The sequence below is a fragment of the Mesoplodon mirus genome (assembly GCF_964341445.2).
Source record: "Mesoplodon mirus genome assembly, chromosome: 5".
Lineage (NCBI taxonomy): Eukaryota > Metazoa > Chordata > Mammalia > Artiodactyla > Ziphiidae > Mesoplodon > Mesoplodon mirus.
In genome coordinates, this window is record NC_138980.1 from 108,517,683 (window position 1) to 108,545,663 (window position 27,981).

At 37.6% G+C, this 27,981-nt stretch overlaps 1 protein-coding gene and 1 long non-coding RNA gene across 5 annotated transcripts in view; one reads left to right on the forward strand and one right to left on the reverse strand.

Annotated features, from left to right (window-relative positions):
- Positions 1–3,843, forward strand: part of KIAA0825 — a 406,374-nt gene extending 402,531 nt beyond the window's left edge. Inside the window, exons 22-23 of one of the 2 annotated variants that reach the window (XM_082623471.1) lie at positions 839–883; positions 1,623–1,686. In XM_082623471.1, the coding sequence (XP_082479597.1) occupies positions 839–863 (25 nt within the window). In that variant the 3' untranslated portion in view covers positions 864–883; positions 1,623–1,686. Of the gene's footprint in view, positions 1–838; positions 884–1,622 lie in introns of both variants that reach the window. The other variant, XM_082623469.1, reaches the window with a different exon arrangement.
- LOC309805526 overlaps positions 1–27,981 on the reverse strand; it is a 57,018-nt gene that overhangs the window by 27,652 nt on the left and 1,385 nt on the right. For 2 of the 3 annotated variants that reach the window (XR_014294253.1, XR_014294254.1), the window contains exon 2: positions 24,280–24,380. This is a non-coding gene — a long non-coding RNA (uncharacterized lncRNA). Of the gene's footprint in view, positions 1–24,279; positions 24,381–26,799; positions 27,691–27,981 lie in introns of those variants that run through there. The other variant, XR_014294255.1, reaches the window with a different exon arrangement.

Genomic DNA, 27,981 nt, shown 5'->3' on the forward strand with positions numbered 1-27,981 from the left:
ACCTGTAAGATCCATAATCTAACTCTGACCATACGGAGAAACTAAGATGGCCAGAAATAGCAGTTTTTGGGTCCAGCCAAGGTTGGTTGGGGGTGGGAGTTGAGGAGAGTTCCAGGCAGAGGATGAGGAAGCAATGTAAATTAAACCCAGGTTGAATCTCTCAGATCATCCCATGTGTGTGTGTGTGTATGTATGTATATATATATATATCACCTCCTAGGGCTGGCCAGGCATAGTGAACCCAACACTCCAACAAGGAAACCTGTGTGGAAGCAGGGATCCTGTTAGCAGGTTTCTATGGAAAATGCAATGCCCTTGCCTCCTTTTCACTACTCAAACGAGATCAGAACAATCTCACCCCAAATTGTTATCCTTTCCTCGTGTATGACAGGCTGTTTATTATCTAGGAATTCTGACTATAATAAAATAGGGAGCTTCTGGAAAACATTCAGTGAACAGCTGCTTATCTGTTAGAAATCCTAGCCCCTTGAAGCCCTTCTAGCAGAGGGTCTTTTAGGATTATCGACACTGGTTTTAAAATCCTTTTGAGACAGCATATCATGGTTGATGGCTTAGGGGCTGGTAAAAACAGGAATGAGGAAAAGAAAAAGGAAATATATGCAGATGACTCCTTGTTGTAGTGCTGGATTAAGTATGCCATGGCCATTCCTGGGGCAGTGGTATATATAAGAGAGGAAGGAAGGATTAACAATACTTGGGTTATTGTGATATTTACTTCACAAGATTATATACAAATATAGTTCCATATCCTAACATTTTGTTCTGTATCTCCCAATCATCCAGAATTAGAAAGTCTTTAGTCTTTTTTTTTCTTTAGCAAATGCTCTATGGAACCTTGCTGACAATTTGCTGCTTTTCTTGGGTGAGTTAACTTGATTACTTGAAATCTGTTCTTATTTCTAGGAATAGATGGACCTGCCTTTAAGGTATATCCAATTCAGCTTGGTATTATTCTTGTGGCTAAAGTCTTCCTGGCAAATGTCTCTGCAACTTAAAGCCACTGATATGTTGATCAGTGAGGGGAAAATACTATGAAAAATATTTTCTTATTAATTGCTAATTCTAGATGTATTCATATGCATGCATATTCTGGGAAGCCATACATTTTTTTTTTTTTTTTTTTTTGCTGTACGCGGGCCTCTCACTGCTGTGGCCTCTCCCGTCGCGGAGCACAGGCTCCGGACACACAGGCTCCGCGGCCATGGCTCGCGGGCCCAGCCGCTCCGCGGCACGTGGGATCCTCCGGGATCGGGGCACGAACCCGTGTCCCCTGCATCGGCAGGCGGACTCTCAACCACTGCGCCACCAGGGAAGCCCCATACATTTTTAAAATATAGAAATATAGAAAACTCACTTAAAACAATACTTAGAAGCTTTCCCCTGGAGTAGAGCTGGTGTGACTCTACTTCCGTTGCCATTCTCCTGGCCCACTCTGCAGGAGCAGTGCCAAGGAACTATGTTGCCCGAGAGGCACTGAGTAAAAGAATAAAGAAGGACAAATGCTCAGTAAATCAGTGACTGCTCATGTTCAACCCTGAAAAACTGAGTGTTGACTGTAGTTTGGAAGTTACAAAAATGCTAAGATGTGATTTTTCTTTTAGGTGGGAAATGAGGAAGGATGAAAGACTAGAAGAGGAAGAAAAAGCAATGCTGGAACATCTAAAACTAATGTGTACCATCCAGGACTCTTCTGTCTCAGATAACACAGAGGAACAGTAATCTGCAGAAAACAGCAACAGTTTTATTTTAGGAAATAATCACATGTAATGGAATAGGATTTTTACTCTAGTCAGAATGAACCTCTGATGTGCTGTGAAGCGTGAAACCAATGACTGAGTAATCTCTGAACTGAAGAAGAGTACAGCACATAAAGAATAAAATGCTACATATTTTTTATTTTTAAAATAATTTCAAATGTTTTTCTTTCCTCAGTCTTTCTCTTAATATGATATAACTACTGCCATCTCGTGTTCCCTTTGAATTATTTTTTTCTTTCAGTCTCGAAGTATCTATGACAATAGGCAAAATGTTTGGAAATCTTTTCCCGAAGGATTTTTAAATACAACATTTGGATGTTAAGTTGGAGTCACATACCCCCCTGAGGGTCATCTGAAATTTTCAAATTAATTTTGTAGCCGTAGCCCAAGTCCAGGTCTTAATTGCCTTTCATACCCACCACTTTACCAGTCTCCTTTCCCATAGCCTCTTCCTCATCCAATTTATTTTAATCAGAGCCACAAAAAGCACTCTCTTGAAGTATACCTTTAGTAATATCTATGCCTACAGTGGTTTTTCAAACATCAGATTCAAACTTCTAATCATATCCTATCAGAACCTATACCAGCGGTGCCATGTTCAGCAAACTGCCTGTCATCCAAGACACACGCTTGCCATTTTTCCCAACTAGAAACCATCTTTCTCCCAAGATCATGTTCAAAATTCACTCCAGCAATCTCGTTATCCATAGTTCCATAGTTTCTGTTACTTCCCTTATTTCCATTGCATTGATACACACACACCAACACAGGCACACACACACATGAAGGAAACGGAACGTGTTCTCGTGCCTCTGTGCCAAGTAGGGTTGTATTTACTATATTCTTCCCATCAGTGCCTGATATTAGATTAAAAAGACCTTGAAGGCTTTACAATATAATATGAAATCTCCCTTTATAGCAGTAGTCTCCCCAGATACCTACTATAGAGTTATTCATCTAGTGGGCAGTTAATAAACACAGTTGTTTAAATGGCTGTCATTGTAAGAAGACAGCAAAGACAATTAGACTGTTGAGCAACCTATAGGACATCTGGGAGAAGCCTTATATCATGAACTATTTTAGACCATATGACATTGAACATCATTGTTTCTGATGTTCTCAGGTTATTCATGCTCCCACATTCTGTGATTTTTATAAAATATGTATAGGCTACATGATTTCCAAAGGAAAGTACTTGAACATTTTTCAAAGAGTAAAGCCTGGAGTGCAGAGGACACCTTAGAAAATCTCTTGCATTATTCCCTTATATAAAAACACATAAATGGCCATGTAGCCAGCTGCCTGTCAAATAACACATTTTATTTTTAAAGAATGTACTTTAGTTGGCCAGTATAATCATAAACCAAGTGTTTTAAGACACGGCTGAAATAATTTCTAAAAATTTTATGCAGACCATTTAAAAAATGCTAAGAAATTTTTATGAGAATTAGACTTTCCACATACTCTTATCTATAAACAGTTACTATAACAACAAACATAAGGCAATGGTTGACTTTATTCCTTCAGCTTAGTGATGGTCTATGTACTAAATCTGCACAACTATATTTTATTAGAATAGACACTAAAATAGGAAGTCAAGAAAATAAATTGATCCAAAAGCTAAATAAAATAATCTTATAAAGTTATAGGATTTCACATTTGGCTCCTTTTGTTTTCTAATATATCTAAGGATAATCTGTTAACACTATTTTTTATTGAATCTGTACACTTCTGTATTAATCCTGGAAAGTGATTTAGTTTGTCTTGAAAAAACGTCTATATGGCTCCCTTCCAAAAGGAAAGAAGTATAGTAAGGGGAGAATGAGATAAGTTGAAAGGAGAGAAATGTAGAAAAGAGAGAAGAGTTTGCATTTGATTTCTCTTCTATGCTTGATCTATGAAATTACTGTAGCCATAAGTGCAGTAAAATTTATAATTGGGAAATTTAAATAAGTTATTGTTTTATCAGATCATTTTGACTTTACATTTGATATATTTCTTAAAGTATAATAAAAAGTGGTACTCCAAAACAATTACTCTTTCTCACATTTTTGTATAAGTTAACAATAAGAATGAAGCCTAATATTTTATAACTATATATGCTTATTACAAAAATGTTATCTTCCTATAAAATATTATCTTCCTTCTGTGTTTTATTTAACTGTATTTTTATGTAATTTTAAAGAGGTAACTATTATTGGCCTAGCAGTGTTAAAATAGTATGAATTAATTTCTAATAAAATACATTTTATTCTTGAATAACACACGTTTGAACTGTGCAGGTTCACTTATATGCAGATGTTTTACTAATATGCAGTACTCCATAACATTGACTTGATTGATCTGTGGATGCAGAACAATGGGTTACACACAGGATAGGTACCCTTAACCCCTGTGTTGTTCATGGATCAACTGTATAGATGATAATGTGTATTTCAGATATTTTACATTTGTCATGTCTATGAAAAAATGTTATAAAACTACCAACCAAGAAATAGGAAAAATAAATCACTGTTTCATCTACTAATATCTGCTTACTCTAAATATCCTACTATCCCAGTTCACAGATTCTTGAGTCAAAGCGAGCTTCAGGTAGTTTATAATAGGAATTTCTTACAAAAAAATTTGTTTTTTTAAATGATTTTAATGATATTTGAAATATTTCATAATGTTTAAAAAAATTAAAAAGTTGTATTTAGCCTTAAAAAGGAAGGAAGCCCTGTCAACATTGATAAACTTTGAGGGCATTATGCTAGGTGAAATAAGACAGTCACAAAAAGACAAATGCTATATGATTCTACTTATATGAGGTACCTAAAGTAGTCAAATTCATAGAAAAAAGTAGAATAATGGCTACTCAGGACTAGAGGAAGGGGAAAAGAGGGGTTGTTTAAATAATAGGTATAGAGTTTCAGTTTTACAAGATGAAAAATGTTCTGAAGGTATGTTTTACAATAGTGTGAATATATTTAACACTACAGAACCACACACTTAAAAACGGTTAAGATGGTAGATTTTATATTATGTCTTTTTTTACCACAATTAAAAAAAAACTGGTAAAAGTGGTATCTCTACTGATGAACTTTCCTAACATGATGCCTGAAAGCTTTTAAATTTTAATGGGGAACTATGAGACCTGTATATTCAGTATCAGCTGTTATTCCACACAATGATAAAAACTATCTGCTTTGCCTTTGAGAAATGTTTTCAACAGCATTATCAGTAAAGCAGTAAACTCTTGTTTCTCCAGAATTTAAAGAATCCAAAACCTTGTATTGATATAACCCTTTTCCCCCTCAAAATATCGTAATAATTATTTGCAAGAATAAAGATCTGTATCAGTAATTACTACAGCATAACAATATTATCATAATTTGGCAGCTTGAAACAATATACATTTATCACCTCATAGTCTCTGTGTCCAGTGTCTGGGCATGGTTTAGCTGGGTTCTCTGCTTAGGATCTCACAAGGCTGCAATGAAGGTGTCAGCCAGGTCTGTGGTCTCATCTAAGGTTCAACTGGGTAAGGTGCCACTTCTAAGTTCACATCATTGTTGACAACATTCATCACCTTGCAGGCTATCAACTCAGGGCCTCAGTTTCTTGCCATGTGAGTCTAGCCAAAATGGCCTCTTTGTTCCTCAAAGTCAGTAAGGGACAGAGAGTCTCCTTGCAAGATCAATGTTACAATAGTATGTAACATAATCACATGCATTTAATCATGTACATTCCATCTCCTTTACCAAATTCTAGTGGTTAAAAGCAAGTCACTCATCCCATTCATACCCAGGAGGAAGGGATCACACAATAGTGTGAATGCTAGGAGGTGAGGATGATGGAAGCCACCCTGGAGTCTGTGCATCACAAGTTAGAATTTAGGCACTGAAATATCCTACATGGGGAGACCAGTAGAGAAGTGGAAGTAGGGCTGGACTAGGAATAAGAACCGGGAGTTAGTATTTTTTGTCATTTATTAAGCTGCTACTATAAGCCAGGCTCTGTGCCAGACTCTCAATGAGTACAATTTAATCCACTCTAAGCACTTAATGAGGTCTGTATTGGAGTCCCATTTGAGATAATAAGAGTTGTAGATATGTGAAAAACTGACCCAAATTTTAAATAAAGATGCGCAGTGAGGTTCTGGTTCAAGATGGCAATGTAGGAATAGCCTGAACTCACCTCCTCTCACAGATGCACTGAATCTGCAGCTACATATGGAACAAATTCCCCTGGGGAAAAAAAACCCCTGAAAACTAGCTAAGTGATAATTACACATTGGGCAAAAGAGGAAAAGCCACATCAAAGTGGGTAAGAGAGGCTGAGACACAATCTTGTCATAAACCTTGCCACTGGTGGGGTGACCCACAATCAGGAAGGGACTCAAAACCTGGAGCTTGAGGCCACATCAGACACCCCAGCATTTAAGACCTGCACCTGTGAGATGAGATCCCAAAATATCTAGCTTTGAAAACCAACAGGGCTTGCATCTACAGATCCACAAGGCTACAGTGATCTGAGAAATGTCTATTAAAGATTCATGTGCTAGGACTCATCCTGGGCCAGAAACAGAAGCACCTGATCTCATCCAGACTTTATGTGAAAGAGGCTCATTTGCTAATCTTAAAGCATCTGCCTGAGGGACAGGCACCTAATTTAACACAAATTTAGGGGCCTGCTGGGTTACTCTTAGGGACAGATGCTGATGGGCATTATTTTTTTTTCTTTCCAGTGGGTGCCACCTTTCAGTCCCCCGCTGTCTTACTCCAGCAGGCAGGTGCCATGTGCATACTCTCCCTCTGCCATGCGTCAGAGCGCTAGTATCTCCTGGATGAACTTTTACAAGCATCTGGGGCCACAGCTTCTGTGGTTGCCGCCAAGGGGATGCCCAATGATCTCCTGGCTTTGGCTGCCACGGGGGGCTTGTGTTCCTGGGTCTCACTGGGCTGTAACAATTGAAGAGAGAGATCCCCACAGACAGCCAGGCCCATAGATAGCAGACTGAAACACATACATAGTCTTTCTAAGAAAGAGGCCTATTGGCTCATCCAGGAGCTTTGGCCTGAGAGAGGCAGGCTTCTGGTTTAGCACACATCTAGGCGGCCTCTCAAGGAATGGAGGCTAGTAGATGCAATCTTTGTGCTCTCCGTCTGCATCACTCCAGCTCACTGACATCTCCCAGAAAGAAGACTGATTACCCTTCTCTGGCACCCCAATTTTTGCAGGTGCCACCAGGGGACACCTCTACATCACCTGGCTCTGGTGGTCAGCTGAGCTTACAGTCACAGGTACCACAGGACTGTAACTAATGGAGAAAAGGGTTTTATACAGCTATCACTCCCAGGGCACAAAAAGAGGCAACAGGCCAAGGAGCTCGAAATTTCTGTGAAAGAGGCCTATTAGTACATCATCACAGCTGCTGCCTGAACAGCAGGCCTCTAATTAAATACACATCTAAGGGCTGATTGTAATCCTTTCCATAGACCTAGGAGGGTGGGTGCTATCTTTGTGCTCTCCCTCTGCTGTGCTCCAGAGTGCCATTATCTTTTGGAGGAGAGCTGGTTTATACTTCTGGTGTCTTTATGGCTGCCACTGAGGGGATGCCCTTTGATTGCCTAGCTACAGTGGCCAGGGGTCACCTGGTGTTCCTGGGTCCCACAGGACTGTAACAATCAAAGAGACAGTTCTTGGCAGGCTACCACCCTCAGGGCACTGCACAGATAGCAGACTGAAACACAACCTGAGTTTTTCTGTTAAAGAGGCTCTATGCTTGTCCTGGAGCTTAAACCTGAGGGGCAGATTTCAGGTTTGGCACACATCTAGAGGCGTATGGAGGCGCTCTCAGGGAAGATATGCTTGGGAACCATCTTTGTGCTCTCCCTTTGCCTCACTATTGCTCACTGGTATATCCCAGACAGGAGTTTTATACACTCATCTCGAACCCTGAATATTGTGACTGCTGCCCATAGGACACTTCCAGATTATCTGATTCTGGTGGCTAGTGGGGCTTACGCTTGCAGTTCCACTGAACTGCATACACTTGCATACTTTAAAGGGTGCTACATGAGGGTCTGGCTTCTGATCAGCCTAAATCTAGGTGTGGACTGACTACCCCCCTTTTGGGACACTGACAGGTCTTGGCACAACCTCAACTACTGTGAGCTATTAAAAATAAAATAGGCTGCTTGGACAAGCACAAAGGTTTGAGAGACAACCAAGAGCTAGGCCAGGGTTGAATGATGAAGTTAATCTCCCACACTACATCACTACTTCAGACCTGGAGAGGTAGCTGTTGCAAAAAGATAAGAATATGTTCCAAAGGAAAGAATACGAAAATACTTCAGAAATACACCTTAATGAAATGGGGGTTACTGATTTACCCAATAAAGGGTTCAAAGTCATGGTCATAAATATGCTCATTGGACTTAGGAGAAAAATGGATAAACATAGCCAGAATTTCAACAAAGAGTTGGAAAGTACAAGAAAGTATGAAACAGTAGTCACAGACCTGAAGAGTACAATAACTGAAGTGAAAAATACACTAGAGAAATTTAAGAACAGACTAGATGAAGAAGAAAGGATCAGTGAACTCAGACACAGAGCAGTGGAACTCAACCAATCAGAGTAGCAAAAAGTAAAAAGCTTGAAAAAAAGTGAAGACAGTTTAAGCAACTTATGGCACAACATCAAGCATACTACCATTTGTATTATATGGGTCCCTGAAAGTGAAAGAGAAAGGGGCAGAAAACATATTTCAAGAAATAATGGCTGGGGACTTCCCTGGTGGCCGAGTGGTTAAGAATCTGCCTGCCAATGCAGGGGACACGCGTTCAACACCTGGTCCAGAAGATCCCACATACTGCGGAGCAACTAAGCCCATGCGCCACAACTACTGAGCCTGTGTTCTAGAAACCGTGAGCCACAACTACTGAGCCCACATGCTGTAACTACTGAAGCCTGCATGCTCTAGGGCCCATGTGCTGCAAATACTGAGCCCGTGTGCTGCAACTACTGAAGCCCACACACCTAGAGCCCCTGCTCTGCAACAAGAGAAGTCACCACAATGAGAAGCCCGTGCACTGCAACAAAGAGTAGCCCCCACTCACCACAACTAGAGAAAGCCTGCGTGTAGCAATGAAGACCCAACACGGAAAAAAAAAAAAGAATCTGTTCTCTTTGTAACAAGACACAGTTAGACAAAGAAAAAAAAAAAAAAGAAAGAAAGAAAAGAAAGAAGAAATAATGGCTGAAAAATTCCCTAACCTGGAAAGAAACAGACATCTAGATCCAGGAAGCGCAGGGAGATTCAAATAAGTCCCAAAGAGACTCACAATATAATTAAAATGTCAAAAGTTAAGAACAAAGAGAATCTTAAAAGAAGAAAGAGAAAAACAACTTAGTATGTACATGGCAATTCCCACAAGACTATGAGCAGACTTTTCATAGGCCAGAAGGGAGTGACATAATATACTTAAACTGCTGAAAGAAAAAAACTTTCCAATCAAGATTACTCTATCTGGCAAAGTAAACATTCAGAATTGAAGAGAGAAAGTTTTCCAGACAAGCAAAAGCTAAAAGGGTTAATCACCACTCAACCAGCCTTACAAGGAATGTTAAAGGGGCTTCTTTAAGATAAAAAGAAAGGATAAGCAAAAAAGAAATAAGTAACATGAAAACATATGAAACTATAAATCTCACTGGTAAAGGCAAATATATAGTAAGGGAAATAAATTAATAATTTATAAGGCTAGTATGAAGGTTAAAAGACAAAAGTAAACATACCTATATCTACAATAATTAGTTAAAGGATATACAACATAAAAAGATAGAAATGTTACATCAAAAACATAAAACACTTTGGGTGGAGTGGGGAGGACAGTAAAACTGTAGAGGTTTAGAATGTGTTAAGACTTATGTTGTTATCAACTTAAAATAGTCTGTTGCAATTATAAGTTGCTATATGTAGGCATCTTGGTAACCACAAAGCAAAAACCTACAGTAGATATACAAAAGATAAAGAGAAACAAATCTAAGCATGTGACTAAGAAAAATATTCAAAATACAAAGGGAGAAAACAAGAAGAAACGTACTGAGAGGCAGTACAAAACAGCAAGAAAACAGTTAACAAAATGACAATAAGTACTTATCTATCAATAATTACTTTAAATGTAAATGGACAAAATTCTCCAATCAAAAGACACAGAGTGGCTAAATGGATTAAAAAAAATACCTATACACTGCTTACAAAGACTCACTTCAGATGGAAGGACACCCACAGACTGAAAGTGAAGGTATGGAAAAAAGATATTATGTGAAAATGGGGGGAAAAAAGTTGGGTAGCTATACTTATATGAGACAAAACAGACTTTCAATGAAAGACTCTAATAAGAGTCAAAGAACATTACATAATGATAAAGGAGTCAATCCACAGGAGGATACAACATTTGTAAATACTTACACACCTAACATAAGAGCACCTAAATTTATAAAGCAAATATTAACAGACCTGGAGGGAAATAGACAGCAATACAATAATAGTAGGGTACTGTAATACCTCACTTACATCAGTGGATAGATCATCCTGACAGAAAAATCAATACGGAAACATCAGCCCTAAACAACATGTTAGACCAGATTGAATTAACAGATATATACTGAACATTCCATCCAAAAGCAGCAGACTACACATTCTTCTCTCAGGCACATGGAACATTCTCCAGGATAGCGTAGGTCACAAAAGAGGTCTTAATAAATTTAGTTAGGCTGAAATCATATAAAACATCTTTTCTGACCATAATGGTATGAAACTAGAATTCAATTACAAGAAGAAAACTAGAAAATTAACAAATATGTGGACATTTAACAACATGCTACAAAATGACCAATGTGTCAAAGAAGAAATCAAAAGAGAAATTAAAAAATACCTTGAGACAAATGAAAATAGAACTGCAACATAGCAAAACTTATGGGATTCAACAAAAGCATTCTAAGTCCTTTAAAGACCTACGTCAAGAAACATGAAAATTCTGAAATAACCTAATTTCAAACTTCAAGGAACTAGAAAAAGAGAAAACAAAGCCCAAAGTTAGTAGAATGAAGGAAATAACAGAGCAGAAATAAACAAAAAAGACTAAAAAGAAAATAGAAAATATCAATGAAACTAAGAGCTGATTCTTTGAAAATACAAACAAAATTGACAAACCTTTAGTAAGACTCACCAAGAAAAAAATAATAAATAAAATCAGAAATGGAAGAAGAGATGTTAAAACCGATACCACAGAAATACAAAGAATCGTAAGAGACTACTATGAACAATTAAATGCCAACAAATTTGACAATCTAGAAGAAATGGATAAATTTCTAGAAACATACAAACTACCAATACTGACTCATGAAGAAATAGAAAATCTGAACAGAACAATTGCTATTAATAAGATTGAATCAGTTATCAAAAACTTCCCAACAAACAAATCCAGGACCACCAGCTTCACTGGTGAATTCTACCCAACATTCAAAGAAGAATTAATACCAATCCTTCTCAAACTCTTCCAAAAAATAGAACAGGAGGGAACAATTCTAGACTCATTTTATGAGGCCAGCATTATCCTGATACTAAAATCGGACAAGGAATGTAACAAGAAAATTACAGACCAATATCTGTGATGAACATACATGCAAAAATCCTCAACAAAATATTAGAAAACCAAATCCAACAATACATCATAAACCATGATCAAGTGGAACATATGCCAGGGATGCAAGGACAGTTCAATACCCACAAATCAATCAACATGATATATCACATTAACAAGTCAAAGAGTACAAGTCATATGATGATCTCAACAGATGATTTCATTTGATAAAATTCAACATATGTTTATGATAAAAACTCTCAACAAAGTGCATATAGAGGGAACATAGCTCAACATAATGAAGAACATATTTGACAAGCCCATAGCTAACATCATACTAAATGGTAAAAAGCTGAAAGCTCTTTCTCTAAGACTAGGAACAAGGCAAAAATGCATATTCTCACCACTTTTCTTCAACATAGTATTGGAAGCCCTAGCCAGAGAAATTAGGCAAGAAAAAGAAATAAAATGCATCCAAATTAGAAAAGTAAGAAGTGAAACTGTGACTATTTGCAGAGAAAATCCTAAAGACTCCACTAAAAAACTGGAACTCACCTCCCCCCATGAACACATTAAAAATACAATGGCATGTGGAACAATTCTCACCAAAATCTAACTGGAAACTGGCAGGAAGACTCCTGTACAAACAACACTGTGAGAAAGATCCACACGTAATCAGGTAGGAAGGGTTGAAAAGCAATCAGGTAATGCCCCTGGGAAGGGACTTAGAGGAAAAGGGAAAATACATGGGCAGAGACCCACCCTGGGGAGTGAGTGTTGAGAGCCATAGATTGGGTGCCCCAGTCCTGGGTCATATACCAGGCAGATGAGCTCCCTTAGCTGGCTGGAGGACAGCAGGGACTAACAGGGCTGTGGAAGCAAGGACTCTGTTCGTGAAGGGTGCACGTGTGTTGGCCTGACACCAAGGCAGGGCAGAGAGGGCAGTTAGAGGACTTCTCTCGTGGCTGCTGGGTTTCCTGTGATTGCCTTGGCACCTGCCCCAGTCTGATCCCATGTGATCTAGGGCCGCCATGGCTGGGAAGAAAACTTGACTGTGGTTCACAGAGGTGATGTGGTCCTGGGGTGGAGCCTGGGTGGGACACTGGTGGCCACTGTTGGTGCTTATTCAAGCAGAGTATCAAAACCAGCACAGAATTCTGCAGCAGCTCTACTGCAGTTCACACACTGATACACAGCTGAGAGTCCATGAGGGACCTACTTGCCCTGCAAAACAGCTCCACAACAGGGCAGGGGTGGAGTAGGCTGGGGGCAGTGATCAGCTGTGAGGGGCAAAATGGACTTCCACCTGAGGTTGCATCTGAGCAAAGTGAGGGAAACAACTGCAGGCACCTGTACAGGAAGTACATCTGAGGCAGTTTAGAACTCGGTCTGGGGCCAAAAGGAACTGAGACCATGTGTGGGCCCAACCCGCTTCAGAACTCCCCATGCTGGGGAAAGGGTTCTGGTGCTGGGAGAGAGGGAAGAACATACTTAAAGGGAACTGAGTCAGCCTGGGCATGACCCTAAGGACTTCCACTGCAGCAACATGGGATCAGACCCTGTCCTGATAGGGTGGAGATAACCATTAAGCAGAGGGGAAGTCTCACTTCATTCCAGTCTTCAGCTCTAGCACCTCCATCTCCATCCTCACACCTTACTAGAGTGATAGCTGCTAAAAAACTGTTAAAACTAACAAATGAATTCAGTAAAGTTGCAGGATACAAAATCAATATACAAAAATGTGTTGCATTTCCATACACTAATAGCAAACTGTCAGAAAGAGAAAGTAAACAAAAAAAATCATTTACAATTGCATGAAAAAAGAATAAAATACCTAGCAATAAATTTAACCAAGGAGCAAAAAGACCTGTACATTGAAAACTATAAGACATTGATGAAAGGAATTGAAGATGACAAAATAAATGGAAAGATATACCATGCTAATGGATTGAAAGAATTAACATTATTAAAATTCCATACTACCCAAAGTAATTTACAGATTGAATACAATCCCTATCAAAATTCCAATGGCATTTTCCACAGAAATATAACAGCGTCATATACAAGGGTATCTCCATAAGGCTAGTAGCCAATTTAAGAAATCAGCAGGCCAGAAGGAGTGGCATGATATATCCAAAGTGTTGAAAGAGAAGAATGTGCAAACTCTCCTCAGCAACGTTATCATTTAGAATCAAAGGAAAGATAAATAATTCTCAAATAAGCAAAAACTAAAACAGTTCATCAATACTAAACCCACCCTAAAAAAGTGTTAAAGGGTCTTCTCTAAGTGGAAAAGAAGTAAGAATCCATAGAAAATGGAAAATTCCACAAGGAAAGGCAAATACAAAGAACTGAGGATCAACTACTTAAATAAGCCAGTATGAAGATTAAAAGAGGAAAAAAAATGTAGAAACAACTATAACTACAATGAAAAGTTAAGGGATAAACATGAAGATGTAAAACATGACATCAAAAACACAAAAAGTGGTGGAGGGGAGTACAAAATGTAGATGTTTTAGAATGTTTTTGAACGTAAATGACTACCAATTTAAAACATGTAGATATAGTTATAGGTCAATATATATAAACCCCATGATAACCACGAATCAAAAACCTACAATAGATACACAAAAATAAAAAGAAAGGAGCACAAGCATACTACTAAAAAAATCATCAAACCACAAGGGCAGAAACAAAAAGTAGAAGAAATGAACAGAGAATAACTACAAACACAACTAGAAAACAAGTAATAAAATGGCAAAGTACGTACCTATCAATAATTTATCTAAATGTCAATGGACTAAATGCTCTAGTGAAAAGACATAAGGTGGCTGATTGGATGAAAACCAAGACCCATCTATATGCTGCCTATAAGACTCAATTCTGAGCTAAAGGCACAGACTAAAAGTGAGGGGATAGACAGATATTGCATGAAAATGGAAATGACAAGAAAGCAGGGGTAGCAATACTCATATCAGACAAAATAGACTTTAAAACAAAGCCTATAACAAAGACAAAGAATGGCATTACATAGTGATAAAGGGATTAATAAAAGAAGAGGATATTGTTCTCATTAACATATATGCACCCAATACAGGAGCAGCTAAATACATAGAGCAGATACTAAGAGACATAAGGGAGAAATCAACAATAATATAATAGTAGAGGATTTTAACACCCTATTTTTATCAATGGATAGATCATCCAGACCAAAAATCAATAAGACAACAGTGCTCTTAAATGATATAATAGACCAGTTGTACTTAGTAGCTATCTATAGGACATTACATTAAAAAACAGCACAATATAGATTCTTTTTAACTGCCTATGGAACATTCTCCTGGATGGATCACATGCTAGGCCACAAAACAAGTCTCAACAAATTTAAAAAGACAGAAATTGTATCAATTATTTTTTCCAACCACAACAATATGAAACTAGAAATCAATTACAGAATGAAAAATGGGAAAAGAACAAACATGTGGAGATTAAATAACATGCTACTAAAAAGCCAATAGGTCAGGCTTCCCTGGTGGCACAGTGGTTGAGAGTCCGCCTGCCAATGCAAGGGACATGGCTTCATGACCTGGTCTGGGAAGATCCCACGTGCCATGGAGCGGCTAGGCCCGTGAGCCATGGCCACTGAGCCTGTGCATCTGGAGCCTGTGCTCCACAATGGGAGAGGCCACAACAGTGAGAGGCCCGCGTACCGCAAAAAAAAAAAAAAAACCAAAAAAACCAATAGGTCAATGAATATATCAAAGAGGAAATCAGAAAATACCTCAAGACAAATGAAAATGGAAATGTAACTCTCCAAAATCTATGGGATGTGGCAAAAGCACTTCTAAGAGGGAAGTTTATAGCAATACAGGCCTACCTTAAGAAACAAGAAAAATCTCAAATAAACAACCTAAGCTACCATATAAAGGAATTAGAAAAAGAAGAACAAAGCCCAAAGTCAACAGAAGGAAATAAATAAATATCAGAGAGGAAAGAAAGAAAATAGAGGACAGACACCCTCCCCCCAAAAAAAACCATTAGAAAAGATCAGTTAAACCAAGAGCTGGTATTTTGAAAAAATAAACAAAATAGATAAAGCTTTAGCTAGGCTCACCAATAAGTAGAAAGGACCCAAATAAACAAAATAAGAGAGGAAAGAGGAGAAGTAACAACTGATACCACAGAGATACCAAAGAATTCTAAGAGAGTACTATCAACAGTTATATGCCAGCAAATTGGACAACCTGGAAGAAATGGACAAATTTCTAGAAACATACATCTTGCCAAGACTGAGTCAGGAATAAATAAACAATTTGAACAGACTGATCATTAGTAGTGAACTTGAATTTGTAATTTAAAAATCTCCCAACAAACAGAAGTCCAGGACCAGATAGCTTCACAGGGGAATTTTACAAGACATACAAAGAGGAGATAATACTTATCTTCCTCAAACTAGTCCAAAAAATTGATGGGGACAGAATACTCCCAAATTCATTCTACAAGACCAGCATTACCCTGATTCCAAAACCAGACAAATACACTACCAAAAAAGAAGATTACAGGCCAATATCTTTGATGAATACAGATGCCAAAACCCTCAACAAAATATTAGCAAACCAAATCCAACAACACATAAAAAGGATGATCCACTATTATCAAGTTAGATTTATTCCAGGGATGCAAGGATGGTTCAATATTCACAAATCAATAAATGTGATACACCACATTAAAAAAAGGAAGGATAAAAATCACATGATCATCTCAATAGATGCAGAAAAAGCATCTCACAATATTCAACATTTGTTCATGATCAAAACTCTCATCAAAGTTGGTATAGAGGGAAAACATCTCAATATATTATGACAAACCTATAGCTAATATTATACTCAATGGTGAAAAGCTGAAAGCCTTTCCTCTAAATTCAGGAACAAGACAAGGAAGCCCACTCTCACCACTTCTATTTAACACAGTATTAGAAAACCTAGCCACCACAATCAGATAAGAATGAGAAATAAAGGACATCCAAATCAGAAGGGAAGAAGTAAAACTGTCACTATTTGCAGATGGTGTGATATAGAAAACCTTAAAGTCTCCACCAAAAAATTATTAGAACTAATAAGTGAAGTAGGTAAGGTTGGTGGATACAAGATTAATATACAGAAATCTGTTGCTTTTCTATACACTAATAATACACTATCAGAAAGAGAAAGTTAAAGAAAATTCCATTTAAAACTGCATCAAAAAGAATAAAATACCTAGAAATAAATTTAACCAAGGAGGTGAAAGGCCTATACTCTGAAAAGTATAAAACATGGATGAAGTAAACTGAAGATGATACAAAGAAATGGAAAGATATCCCATGCTCTGGGATTGGAAGGATTAATATTGTTAAAATGGCCAAACTACTCAAAGCACTCTACAGATTTAATGCAATCCCTATCAAAACACCCATGACAGGGCTTCCCTGGTGGCACAGTTGTTGAGAGTCCGCCTGCCGATGCAGGGGACACGGGTTCGTGCCCCGGTCTGGGAGGATCCCACATGCCGCGGAGCGGCTGGGCCCGTGAGCCATGGCCGCTGAGCCTGCGCGTCCGGAGCCTGTGCTCCACAATGGGGGAGGCCACAACAGTGAGAGGCCCGCGTACCACAAAAAAAAAAAAAAAAAAAAAAACCATGACATTTTTCACAGAACTAGAGTAAATAATCCTAATATTTATATGAAACTAAAAAAGATGCTGAATTGCCAAAGCAATCTTGAGAAAAAGAACAAAGCTGGAGATATCACCCTCCCTGACTTCAGACTATATTATAAAGCTAAAGTAATCAAAATAGCATGGTACTGTCACAAAAACAGACACATAGATCAATGGAACAGAATAGAGAGCACAGAAATAAATCCACACCTATGGTCAATTAATCCATGACAAAAGAGGCAAGAATATACAATGGAGGAAAGACAGTCTCTTCAATAAGTGGTGCTGGAAAAACTGGACAGCTACATGTAGACAAATTAGATTAGAACATTTCCTCACACCATATACAAAAGTAAACTTAAAATGCATTTAAAAACCTAAATGTAAGACCTGAAACCAAAAAAAAAAAAAAAAAAAAAAAACTCCTAGAAGAGAAGATAGGCAGAACACTCTTTGATATAAATTGTAGCAATATTTTTCTGTCTCCTAAGGTAAAAGAAGTAAAAGCAAAACTAAACAAATGGGACCTAATTAAACTTAAAAAGCTTTTTAGGAAACACATTGAGAAACACACTGCAAAGAGAAGATGAAATGAAAAGACAACCTACTGAATGGGAGAAAATATTTGCAAATGATATGACCAACAATGGTTAATACCCAAAATATATAAACAGATAATACAATTCAATATCAAACAAACAACAACACAATAAAAAAAAATGGGTGGAAGACCTGAATAGACATTTTTTTCTAAAGAATACACACGGATGGCTAACAGGCACATAAAAAAATGCCCCAAATCACTAACTATTAAAGAAATACAAATCAAAACCACAATGAGATATCACCTCACAACTATTAGAATAGCCATCATCAAAAAGTCTACAAATAACAAATGCTGACAAGGAAGTAGAGTAAAGGGAACCTTGCTACACTGTTGGTGGGAATGTAAATTGGTGCAGCCACTATGGAAAACAGTGTGGAAGTTCCTCAAAAAACTAAAAATAGGACTACCATATGATCCAGCAATTCCACTCCTGGGCATATATCCAGAAAAAAATGAAAACACTAATCTGAAAAGATACATGCACTCCAATGTTCATCGAAGCACTATTTATAATAGCCAAGATATGGAAGCAACCCAAAGTGTCCATCAATAGATACAATTGAATATTACTCAGCCATAAAAAAGGATGAAATTCTGTCATTTGCAGCAGGCTGCATGGAACTACAGAATATTATATTTAGTAAAATAAGTCAGACAGAGAAAGAGAAATACTATATATGATGTTGCTTATTTGTGGAATCTAAAAAATAAAATAAATGAATGTATACAGCAAAACAGAAACAGATACAGAAAACAAACTAGGGGTTATCAGTGGGGAGAGGAAAGGGGGAGGGGCAAGATGGAGTTATGGAATAAGAGATATAAACCATTATGTATAAAGTAGTTAAGCAACAAGGATATATTGTATGGCACAGGGAATAGTAGCCATTATTTTGTAATAAGTTTTATTAGAGTATAATCTATAAAAATACCGAAACAATAAGCTGTACACCTGAAACTAATATATCAACTTAACTTCAATAAAAATATTTTTTAAATAAAAGGAACACTTGTATGCACACAGATAACAAAAATAAAATCTCTACATCATTTTTTTTTTGGCCATGCTGTGCAGCTTGCACTATCTTAGTTTCCCAACCAGGGATCAAACCCGTGCCCCCTGCAGGGAAAGCACAGAGTCCTAACCACTGGACTGCCAGGGAATTCCCAAAGTCTCCACATCCTGACAGAAAAATAAATGTATTCCACTTATAAAATTAAAAAGTCAGGGGCATGTAGTTAATGTACAACATGATGACTATTGTTAATAATTCTGTATTGCATATTTGAAAGTTGCTAAGATAGTAGATCTTAATAGTTCTTAACAGGAGGAAAAAAAATTGTAACTATGTATGAAGGATGTAGCTAGACTTATTGTGTTGATTTCACAAGAAGTTGACCCTTGCACATGTGTCTGAACTAGATGAGTCTACTTATAAACTAACTTTTTTCAATAGTAAATACAGCACTACATGATTTGAGGCTAGGTATAAAGAATACTGAGGGTGAGCTATAAAGCTATATGTGAATTTTCCACCGTGTGTGTATATACAAAATTAAATCATTATACTGTACACTTGAAACTAATGATGTTATATGTCAATTACACATCAATGAAAAAAATGCACAGCAGAGTCCAAGCTTTAACACATCATCTTTAACCCAACTACATGGTACTAATAAATGAAATATAACAAATAAAAAATAGAGAATCAAAGATGGGCTCAAAAGTAAAATAAATAGATTAGAAATGAATTGAGAATCTACGTGTTCAAAATTGCACCCCTGTACTGACTTCCAGCATGAGAGTGTAAAAAAGTCTACTGACCTGCTCCCAAAATGAAAAGTTAAAAGAACAAATGAACAAACAAATACCATTTAAAGGCTCTGAAAATGGTCCAAAAGGCAAAGAGCACATCAAGAAACATCTATTCCAGAAAATCTATGAAAATTTGGTAAAAAAAAGGCTAGAGTGTGTGGTATTTAAACTAACACTGCTCTCTCCCTCTCTGCTCCAAGCAAGGCAGAGACTCCATTCTGGAGGGCTGCAGCCAATGACATGGGGTTCCCTCTCTCCCAAATTCCCAACCTGAGAACCTTCTACATATGTGAGGAGCAACATTCAATGTTTTTCATCCCATTGTCAACTACCTGGTGCAGAGGCTGAGTCCTTGGCAAGTGAAACAAGAGGTGAGGACTCCTCCAGCAACACTCCCCCTGCCCAACTAATGGAATGGAGGCTCTATCTATCTTAGGTGTGGTGCATTGAAAATACTGGAGCCCAGATCACCTTTGCCCTGCACATAAGGCAGTGTTTCCACACTAGGAAAGACAATTTTTTTGTGTGGTCCAACTTACCAATCTTTTCTTTTTTTTTTTTTTGCGGTACACGGGCCTCTCACTGTTGTGGCCTCTCCCGTTGCGGAGCCCAGGCTCCGGATGCACAGGCTCAGCGGCAATGGCTCACGGGCCCAGCCGCTCCATGGCATGTGGGATCTTCACGGACCGGGGCACGAACCTGTGTCCCCTGCATCGGCAGGCGGACTCTCAACCACTGCGCCACCAGGGAAGCCCACCAATTTTTTCTTTTATGGTTCATTTTTTTTTCTACACTATTTACGAAATTTTTGCCTTTCCCAAGAATATGAAGTTATTCCCCTGTTTTCTCCTAGAAGCTTTATTACTTTACCATTTATATTTAGGTCTATGACCCATTTTGAACTTTTTGTGTATGATGTTAAGGTAAAAGGCCATGATTTTGTGTGTGTGTGTGTCTATAGAATATAAGTTCTCTATTTTGGCAAACAAATTCTCTCATGCTTGGAATTTATGATCTTTTGTTGATACTGTTTGGTATGAGTAGTAGTGGGCAATATTTAATATTCTTAAAGAATTAATCTAAGAACCATAATGCACCTTGAATACAATTGAGATGTATTGTTGGAAACATTCCATCAATGAGTTTTTCAGTCCCAGGATTGGTGTCATGAGACAAAGACCACAGATTGAAGGTCCCTCATAACTAGAGGCAAATGGCCATGCTGCTGGAGAGTAGTGAGGAACACTAAGACAATGGCCAAAATACCAGATGAGACAGACCAGCCCATACCTCAATGTACCCTACTGTAGGATTCCCAGTAACAGGAGAGGAGAAAAGTCACCTCAGTGACTTTTTTTTTTAACCTCAATGTCTTTTGGGTTCTAACAAGAACCCAGCACAGGGACAGAGGCTTCTTGCCCCACATTCATAAGGACACATAAGTTTCCCCTACACCCAACACTATCTCAAGAATTAAGAGGTAGAAAGGGGGCCAAATGTCAGATGATTTATATTCCTGATGGAAAGTTTATTCATTGGATTGAGTAAACATATAGCAGAGAAAATTTTTTAATTGGAAAAGGTTAACTCTACCTGGTAAAATTTACCTTAGCAAAATTAAGAGCTATAGAACAAGATGAGATCATTTACAGAAAATAAAGTTACTGCACATAAGAATTGTGTTGTGCTGTATACTGTTTTTAGCTCTAACCTGGTAAGCACTGGTACAGTTAAGAGGTACACAGGCTCAGGATGTTTCACCCTAGCCAATAAAATCTATAAGCTGAATTGGTTACCTTGAAGCCAAATAGAGAGGGGAGGCTGAAGAAGCTTTTCCTTCAAACAGGTATCTGATGCTGTGCCAGGAAGTTTTAAGAATAACAACAGGAATGGAGTTGATGGGTCATTTCAGTTGAACTGTTCCCTGGTGGCTACAGTGGGCCTAGGACCACAGAGTGGAGAGACAGAATTTGCTCTGATAGTTGTCAACTAGAGAGCCTTTGCTATCGGCAGAGAACACTGATAATGGCTTTCAAACTTCCACAGAGTAATGCTTTCTTCCGATGAATTCTTATTCCAGGAAACCCAAAATATAAAAGAGATATGAAGGTTAAGAAGGTTATTTAGACAGTATCTATCTGCTTTCTTATAATATCCCTAAAGTAATTCCATAACACTTTGAAAATCACTGAGGGAAGTGCCAGTTCAAGACAGGTCAGCTGAACAGACACAACTAACTTGGGCTCTGATACAGTTTGGCTGGAATCTTTTGCCTCAGGCTAACATGCTGAGAATGGCTTCCTATAGAAAGTGAGCGATCTGCCTGGGAAATGTCTTCCTGGAAATAATATGGATGTTGAGGTCTAAAACAAAGACTGCTAGCTGTACCTGCAACATCCATTCTCCCTTTTGTCTTGTGAAGCACATGGTCACCTTGAATCAACATAACATTTCCTAGTACTTAATAGCAGGTAGTGTTAACCAAAGTTTCAGAAATGGAGACCTGATTGAAATAAAGACTGCAGCCTGGGAAACACAGATTCAACAAACACTTGAATTGTGTTCTACCAGACTACAAAATGGGAGAGGCTTATAAAGGCAAAAAGTTGCAAGGCCACAGTTAATTATATGAGTTGTTTTTCAAGAATTATGATTAGAGCTGGCAAGAAGTGAGGGTGCTTGGTAAGCATGGATTGGTTGGGGTCTGAAATGGTTGCACAGTTACAAAGGGAGACCTTGAGACGATAAGGTTGCAGCTGGCAAGTGTTGTTCTGAATATGGCTGGTGGTGTCCTTGGGCCTGGAACATTTCAAAGAAAGTTCAAGTCCTCAGTGAAGCAGAGACCAGAGACCATATCCTCAATGGCCATCTGACTCCATTTTGTGTGCCCAAACTGTGATTACTCTATTATAATTTCAATCTGACATTAGTAGTTATGTGTGACTGTATGTCTAAGTACTGACATATAAGATATAAACAAAAATGGTGTGAGCAACTTCTGGCTGGGAAATTCTTAAAGGACTATTCCTTCTGGCTGGAAGGTGGGCATAATGTCCAGAGTTAGAGCAGCCACGTTCATTGGTTGTAGATGGCACATATTGAGCTCAACAGAACCACAAAAATGTAGAAGCCTGGTTCACTGATGATTGGAAAACTAGTCCTGGGGTACCTACACTTATGTGTGTGAGAAATAAACTTCTATCTTGCTTAAACTGCTGTTATTTGGTTTTTAAAAATCACAAACAGGGCTTCCCTGGTGGTGCAGTGGTTGAGAGTCCGCCTGCCGATGCAGGGGACACGGGTTCGTGCCCCGGTCCGGGAAGATCCCACATGCCGTGGAGCGGCTAGGCCCGTGAGCCATGGCCGCTGAGCCTGCGCATCCAGAGCCTGTGCTCCACAACGGGAGAGGCTACAACTGTGAGAGGCCTCCATACCGCAAAAATAAATAAATAAAATAAATAAATAAATAAAAATCACAAACAGCTAAATCTTAACATCTAAACAAATAAATGATATAGGAGAAAAGTATCACATAGCAAAGCTTGAGGTTACACTGTTTCTCTGAAAAAGATACAAAATTGACTGGGGGTTGCGGGGAGGGAGACAGAAAGACCAGGAGGGAAATTCTCCTCAAGAATAAAACCCGTCTTAGTTTAATAACTGTGAGAGACTTCAGCTTACCTTTCTATTTTCCACCCCTATATCCTTAAGGTAATTGCGACTAGGAAAAGCCCTATCTACTGACTCAGAGCCTCATTTTTCCCTCCTGTTTAGAAAACCTCCACTTACACAACTACAGGAAAAATTAATGCCATGATTTACTTTGAAATGCTTTTTTTTAAAAAAAAGATAAATCAATGGCTCAACAGAAGATGAATATGTAAACAGCTATATGACAAAGCTAGTACAGTATAATAAAATGTTAACAGGAGAGTCTAGGTAGTGAGGACACATGTCCACTGTACTATTATTTTAACTTTCTTTATGTTTGTATATATTCATGATAAAATATTGGAAGGAAAAACATTCTAGTTACCTCTAAAGTAATCAACATAACCCATTTTACAAAGACCTAAACAGAAAATCAGCGATCACCAGATATTCGCAGAAAATCAATCAAAGACAAGGATGACAATAAACAGAATAACCAACCTTAGAGGAAAGAGAGATGGTTGAGGAAACAGAAGAAAAGAATTTTCAGATGATATTGTAAACATAAAAGAACATTCTACTATGTAAAATAAGCAATCAGAAAATAAGATATTTCTTGAAAATTAAATATATTATATCTGAATATTTTTAAAAATTCAATGACGGAAAACCTATCTTGAACTTAAATAACATTAAGAGCTAAAACTTATTGAGTCCAAGTCACCATCACTGTTCATCTAGATGAACAAAATAGCCTCCCAAATTGTCTGCCTAGTTCTATACTGACCCCTTACAGTCAATTCTTAAAGCAGCCAGAGAGACCCTTTTACAATCAGATAGTGTCTCTCCTCTACTTACAGTGACTCCCCTTTTCATTCAGAGTAAAAAGTCTTAACAATAGCCTACATGATCCCTCATTCACACATCCCTCTTTCCTCTTGTACTACTCTTGTTTTCTTCTTTCCAGCCACTTTGGCCCCCTTAGAACTGTTTGAACAAGCCAGGTATCTTCCAAACTTAGTGTTTTTGATCTAGTTTTTCCACCATAGATTAGTTTTGCCTGTTCTAGAATTTCATATAAATGAAATTATAACCAGCATACCTTTTTTGTGTGCAAGGCTTCTTTCACTCAGCTTAATATTCTGAGGTTCATTCATGTTGTTCCAGGTATTAGTGGCTTCTTCCTTTCCATTGTTTAGTAGCCTGTTGCATGAATATACAAAAATTTGTTTATGCCACTGTCTGATGGACACCTGGATTATTTATAGTTTGGGGCTATTGTAAATAAACTGCTATGAATATTCTTATATATTTTATCTATTGGCTTTTTACATTTCTTTGCATTTCTTTTAGTGGTTACTCTAAGTATTAAAATGTATATCCTTAACTTTCTATAGAGTATAAAGGTACATTCACTACTTACCCCATCCTGCCCTTTATGGTATAGCTAACTTTTATATGTACTATATAAGCCTTAGTAGACAATGTTACAATTTTTGTATTTTAAAGTTATATGTATTTTAATGAAATTTAGAGGTAAAACATATATTTACTGAGATATTTGCTACTTTTGATGCTCTTTCTTCCTGAAGATTTGAATTGCCATTTGATTTTATTTCCCTTCCTTTAGCATTTCTTGTAGTGCAGATCTGCTTGTGATAAAGCCTTTTACCTATAACTTTTTATTTCACCACGCTTGAAGGATATTTCACTAGATACAGAATTCTGGATTGACTGTCTTTTTCTTTCAGCACTTCAAAAACGGTCCACTCTCTTCTGGCTTCCACTGTTTCTGATGAGAAGACCCAAGTTCTGATCATTTGGCTCACTGTTCTCCTATATGAATGTGTCATTTTATTCCTGCAGCTTTCAAGATTTTCTCTTTATTGCTGGTTCACAGAAGTTTGACTTTCTTGTGCATAGGTATGCTATTTTTGTGTTATATATGACCAAGTTCACTGACTCTATCTTCACAATCTCCATTCTTCTGTTAGGCCCATCAAGTGAATTTTAAAAAATTTCAGATATTTTGTTGTTTTGTAATAGAATTTCCATCTGGTTCTTTATTATAAATTTTACGTCTCTGCTGAGAATTCCTGTATTTTCATTCATTGTGAGTATTCTTTTCCTTTAAGTCATTAAGTATAGTTATATACTTATAGCTCTTTAAGTCCTAATGATTCCAACAATGAATTAGCTTGGGATCAGTCTCTATTACTTGTCTTTTCTCTCTCTCTTAGGAGAACTCACAGAACTCATCATATAGTTGTACTCACAGCTCAGGTTTACTATAGGAATGTAGTGTGTGTGTGTGTGTGTGTGTGTGTAAGAAAGAAAGCTCATTATAAGGATGTGGGAATATATCTTAAAAGCCCACTGACCATATTCAACATTAAATATATCAAGTTCCAGTGAATATTGGGAGGTGGAATAAGTTTCTGAGGGTATTTGGGAATAATCAGGTTGCCTACAATACAGACATCAGTGTATAAGAGGATTAGAATGAAAAAGAGTTAAGAGTAAATTTTGTGCTTAAAGAAGTAATTGTGGAGAACCAGGAATAAAAGAGTTCAGGCTTCCCTGGTGGCACAGTGGTTGAGAGTCCACCTGCTGATGCAGGGGACACGGGGTTTGTGCCCCGGTCCGGGAAGATCCCACATGCCGCAGAGCGGCTGGGCCCATGAGCCATGGCCGCTGAGCCTGTGGGTCCGGAGCCTGTGCTCCGCAATGGGAGGGGCCACAACAGTGAGAGGCCTGCGTACCGCAAAAAAAAAAAAAAAAAAAGAGTTCAGAATTGAGATATAAACTGGAAGGGAAAGTTCATAAAAGTACCAAGAAGAGATTGAAGAATTACTCAGTCCTAATATTCCAATGAGGAAGTACCATTTCAAACTTGAAAACATGATTTTTACATAATTATTTGACATGTTTTAAAATTCATAGTTTCTCTTATTTATATTATACATACACACACATATTTATGTCATAATATGACATATATTGAATATGTGGTCCTTGGGGGTGGGGGGAAATAAGCAGAAATCCTAATTTTTCTTGTAATACTACAATCTAAACCTTCTTTGTCAGATGTTTTACCCTACCCCTAGATTATAAGCTAGGCATGCATTATGGCTTTTCTGTTTACATTAGGATAATTTTGGAATGTCTCAGTCTTAGTTATTTGAAAATCCAATATGATCTAAATCATTTTAAATGTTTTCTATTCATTGCTTCTCTTCATTCATTCTTCTTTTTTTTTTTTTTTTTGGTCTTCCACACTTTTTCTGCCTTCTCTGATTTTAATTAAACATTTTATGATTCCAGTTTCCATCCTCTCTTAAGATACCAATTAAAACTTTTTTTTTGGATGTTCTAAAATGGTTGCCTTAGAATTTGCAATATACATTTACAACTTACCTAAGTCCACTTTCAAATAACACTATAATGCTTCGTGGGTAGTGAAAGTACGAAGTATTTTCAATTTCTCCCTCCTGTCCTTTATAACACTACTGTCATTCATTTCACTTACCCATAAGCTATAATCAAAGAACACAATGTTGATATTATTTTGAACAGTGTTATCTGTTACATTAATTAAGAGAAGTTTAAAAAAATATTTTACCTTCGTTTATTCCTTCTCAGAAACACTTTCTTCACGTAGATCCAAATTTCTGATGTATAACATTTCTATCTCTTTGAAGAACTTCTTTTAACATTTCTTGCAGGGCAAGTCCACTGGTGACAATTTCCCTCAATTTTTGTTTGTCTGAGAAAGTCTTTATTTTTCCTCTATTTTCTAAGGATAATTTCACTGGATATCAAATTCTAGGTCTTCAAGACTTTAAATATAGCATTCCATTTTCTTTTTGCATAGTTTCTGAAGAAAATTTCAATGTAATTCATATCTTATTTTTTCTCTGTAGGCAACATTGGTTTTCTCCCCTCTGACCTCTTTCAAGATTTTCTCATAGCCTTTCATTTTCTGCTGTTTGATTATATATGCCCAAGTGTAATTTTTTAGTATTTATCCATTTTAGAGTCCTCTAAGCTTCCTGGATCTGTGGGTTTTAATGTGTCATTAATTTTGGAAAATTCTGTCCTTACTTGAAATAGTTCCTTTGTTCCTTTTCTCTCTTCTCCTTCTAGCATTCCCACTATGCATACGTTAAACTTTTTGTAATTTCCCTACTTTTCTTGGATATTGTTTCATCTTTTTCATTCTTTTTTCTTTTCAGTTTTGGAAGTTTCTATTGACATATCCTCACTCTAGATTCCTTCCTTGGTTGTATCCAGTCTACTTATGTGCCTACCAAAGGTGTTTTTCATTTCAGTTCCTGTGTTTTGGATTTCCAGCATGTCCTGTTGATTCCTTCTTAATGTTTTCATCTCTCTGCTTAGTGTCCCCTTCTGTTTCTGCATGTTGTCCACTTTCCTTCCACTTCAAAGGCTAGAGTGGTCTGGAGTTGAGTATTTTCATTCCACTAGGTTGGTAACCCCCCAGTTGGTTAGGCTCTGGTAATAGTCTCCCTTAAAGGCAGATTCTATTAAGGAAAATAGAGAGCTCTGGGTATATTTGAAAATGCTCACTTTTCCTCTCCCACTGTCAAAAGAGAATTTTTATCTGATTTTCAAAGTGAGAAGCTGGTAGGTCTCCTGGAGGTAGCAGTCACAAAAGTGTGCCCCACCCCAAGCAATGGAACCACTTGGAGTTTTAATTCTCGAATTAGTCCATGAGTTTTAATGCCTAAAGTAGTCCACAGAGAGCTTCTGGCAATTCATCTATTACAAGTGGAGACTAGATTGT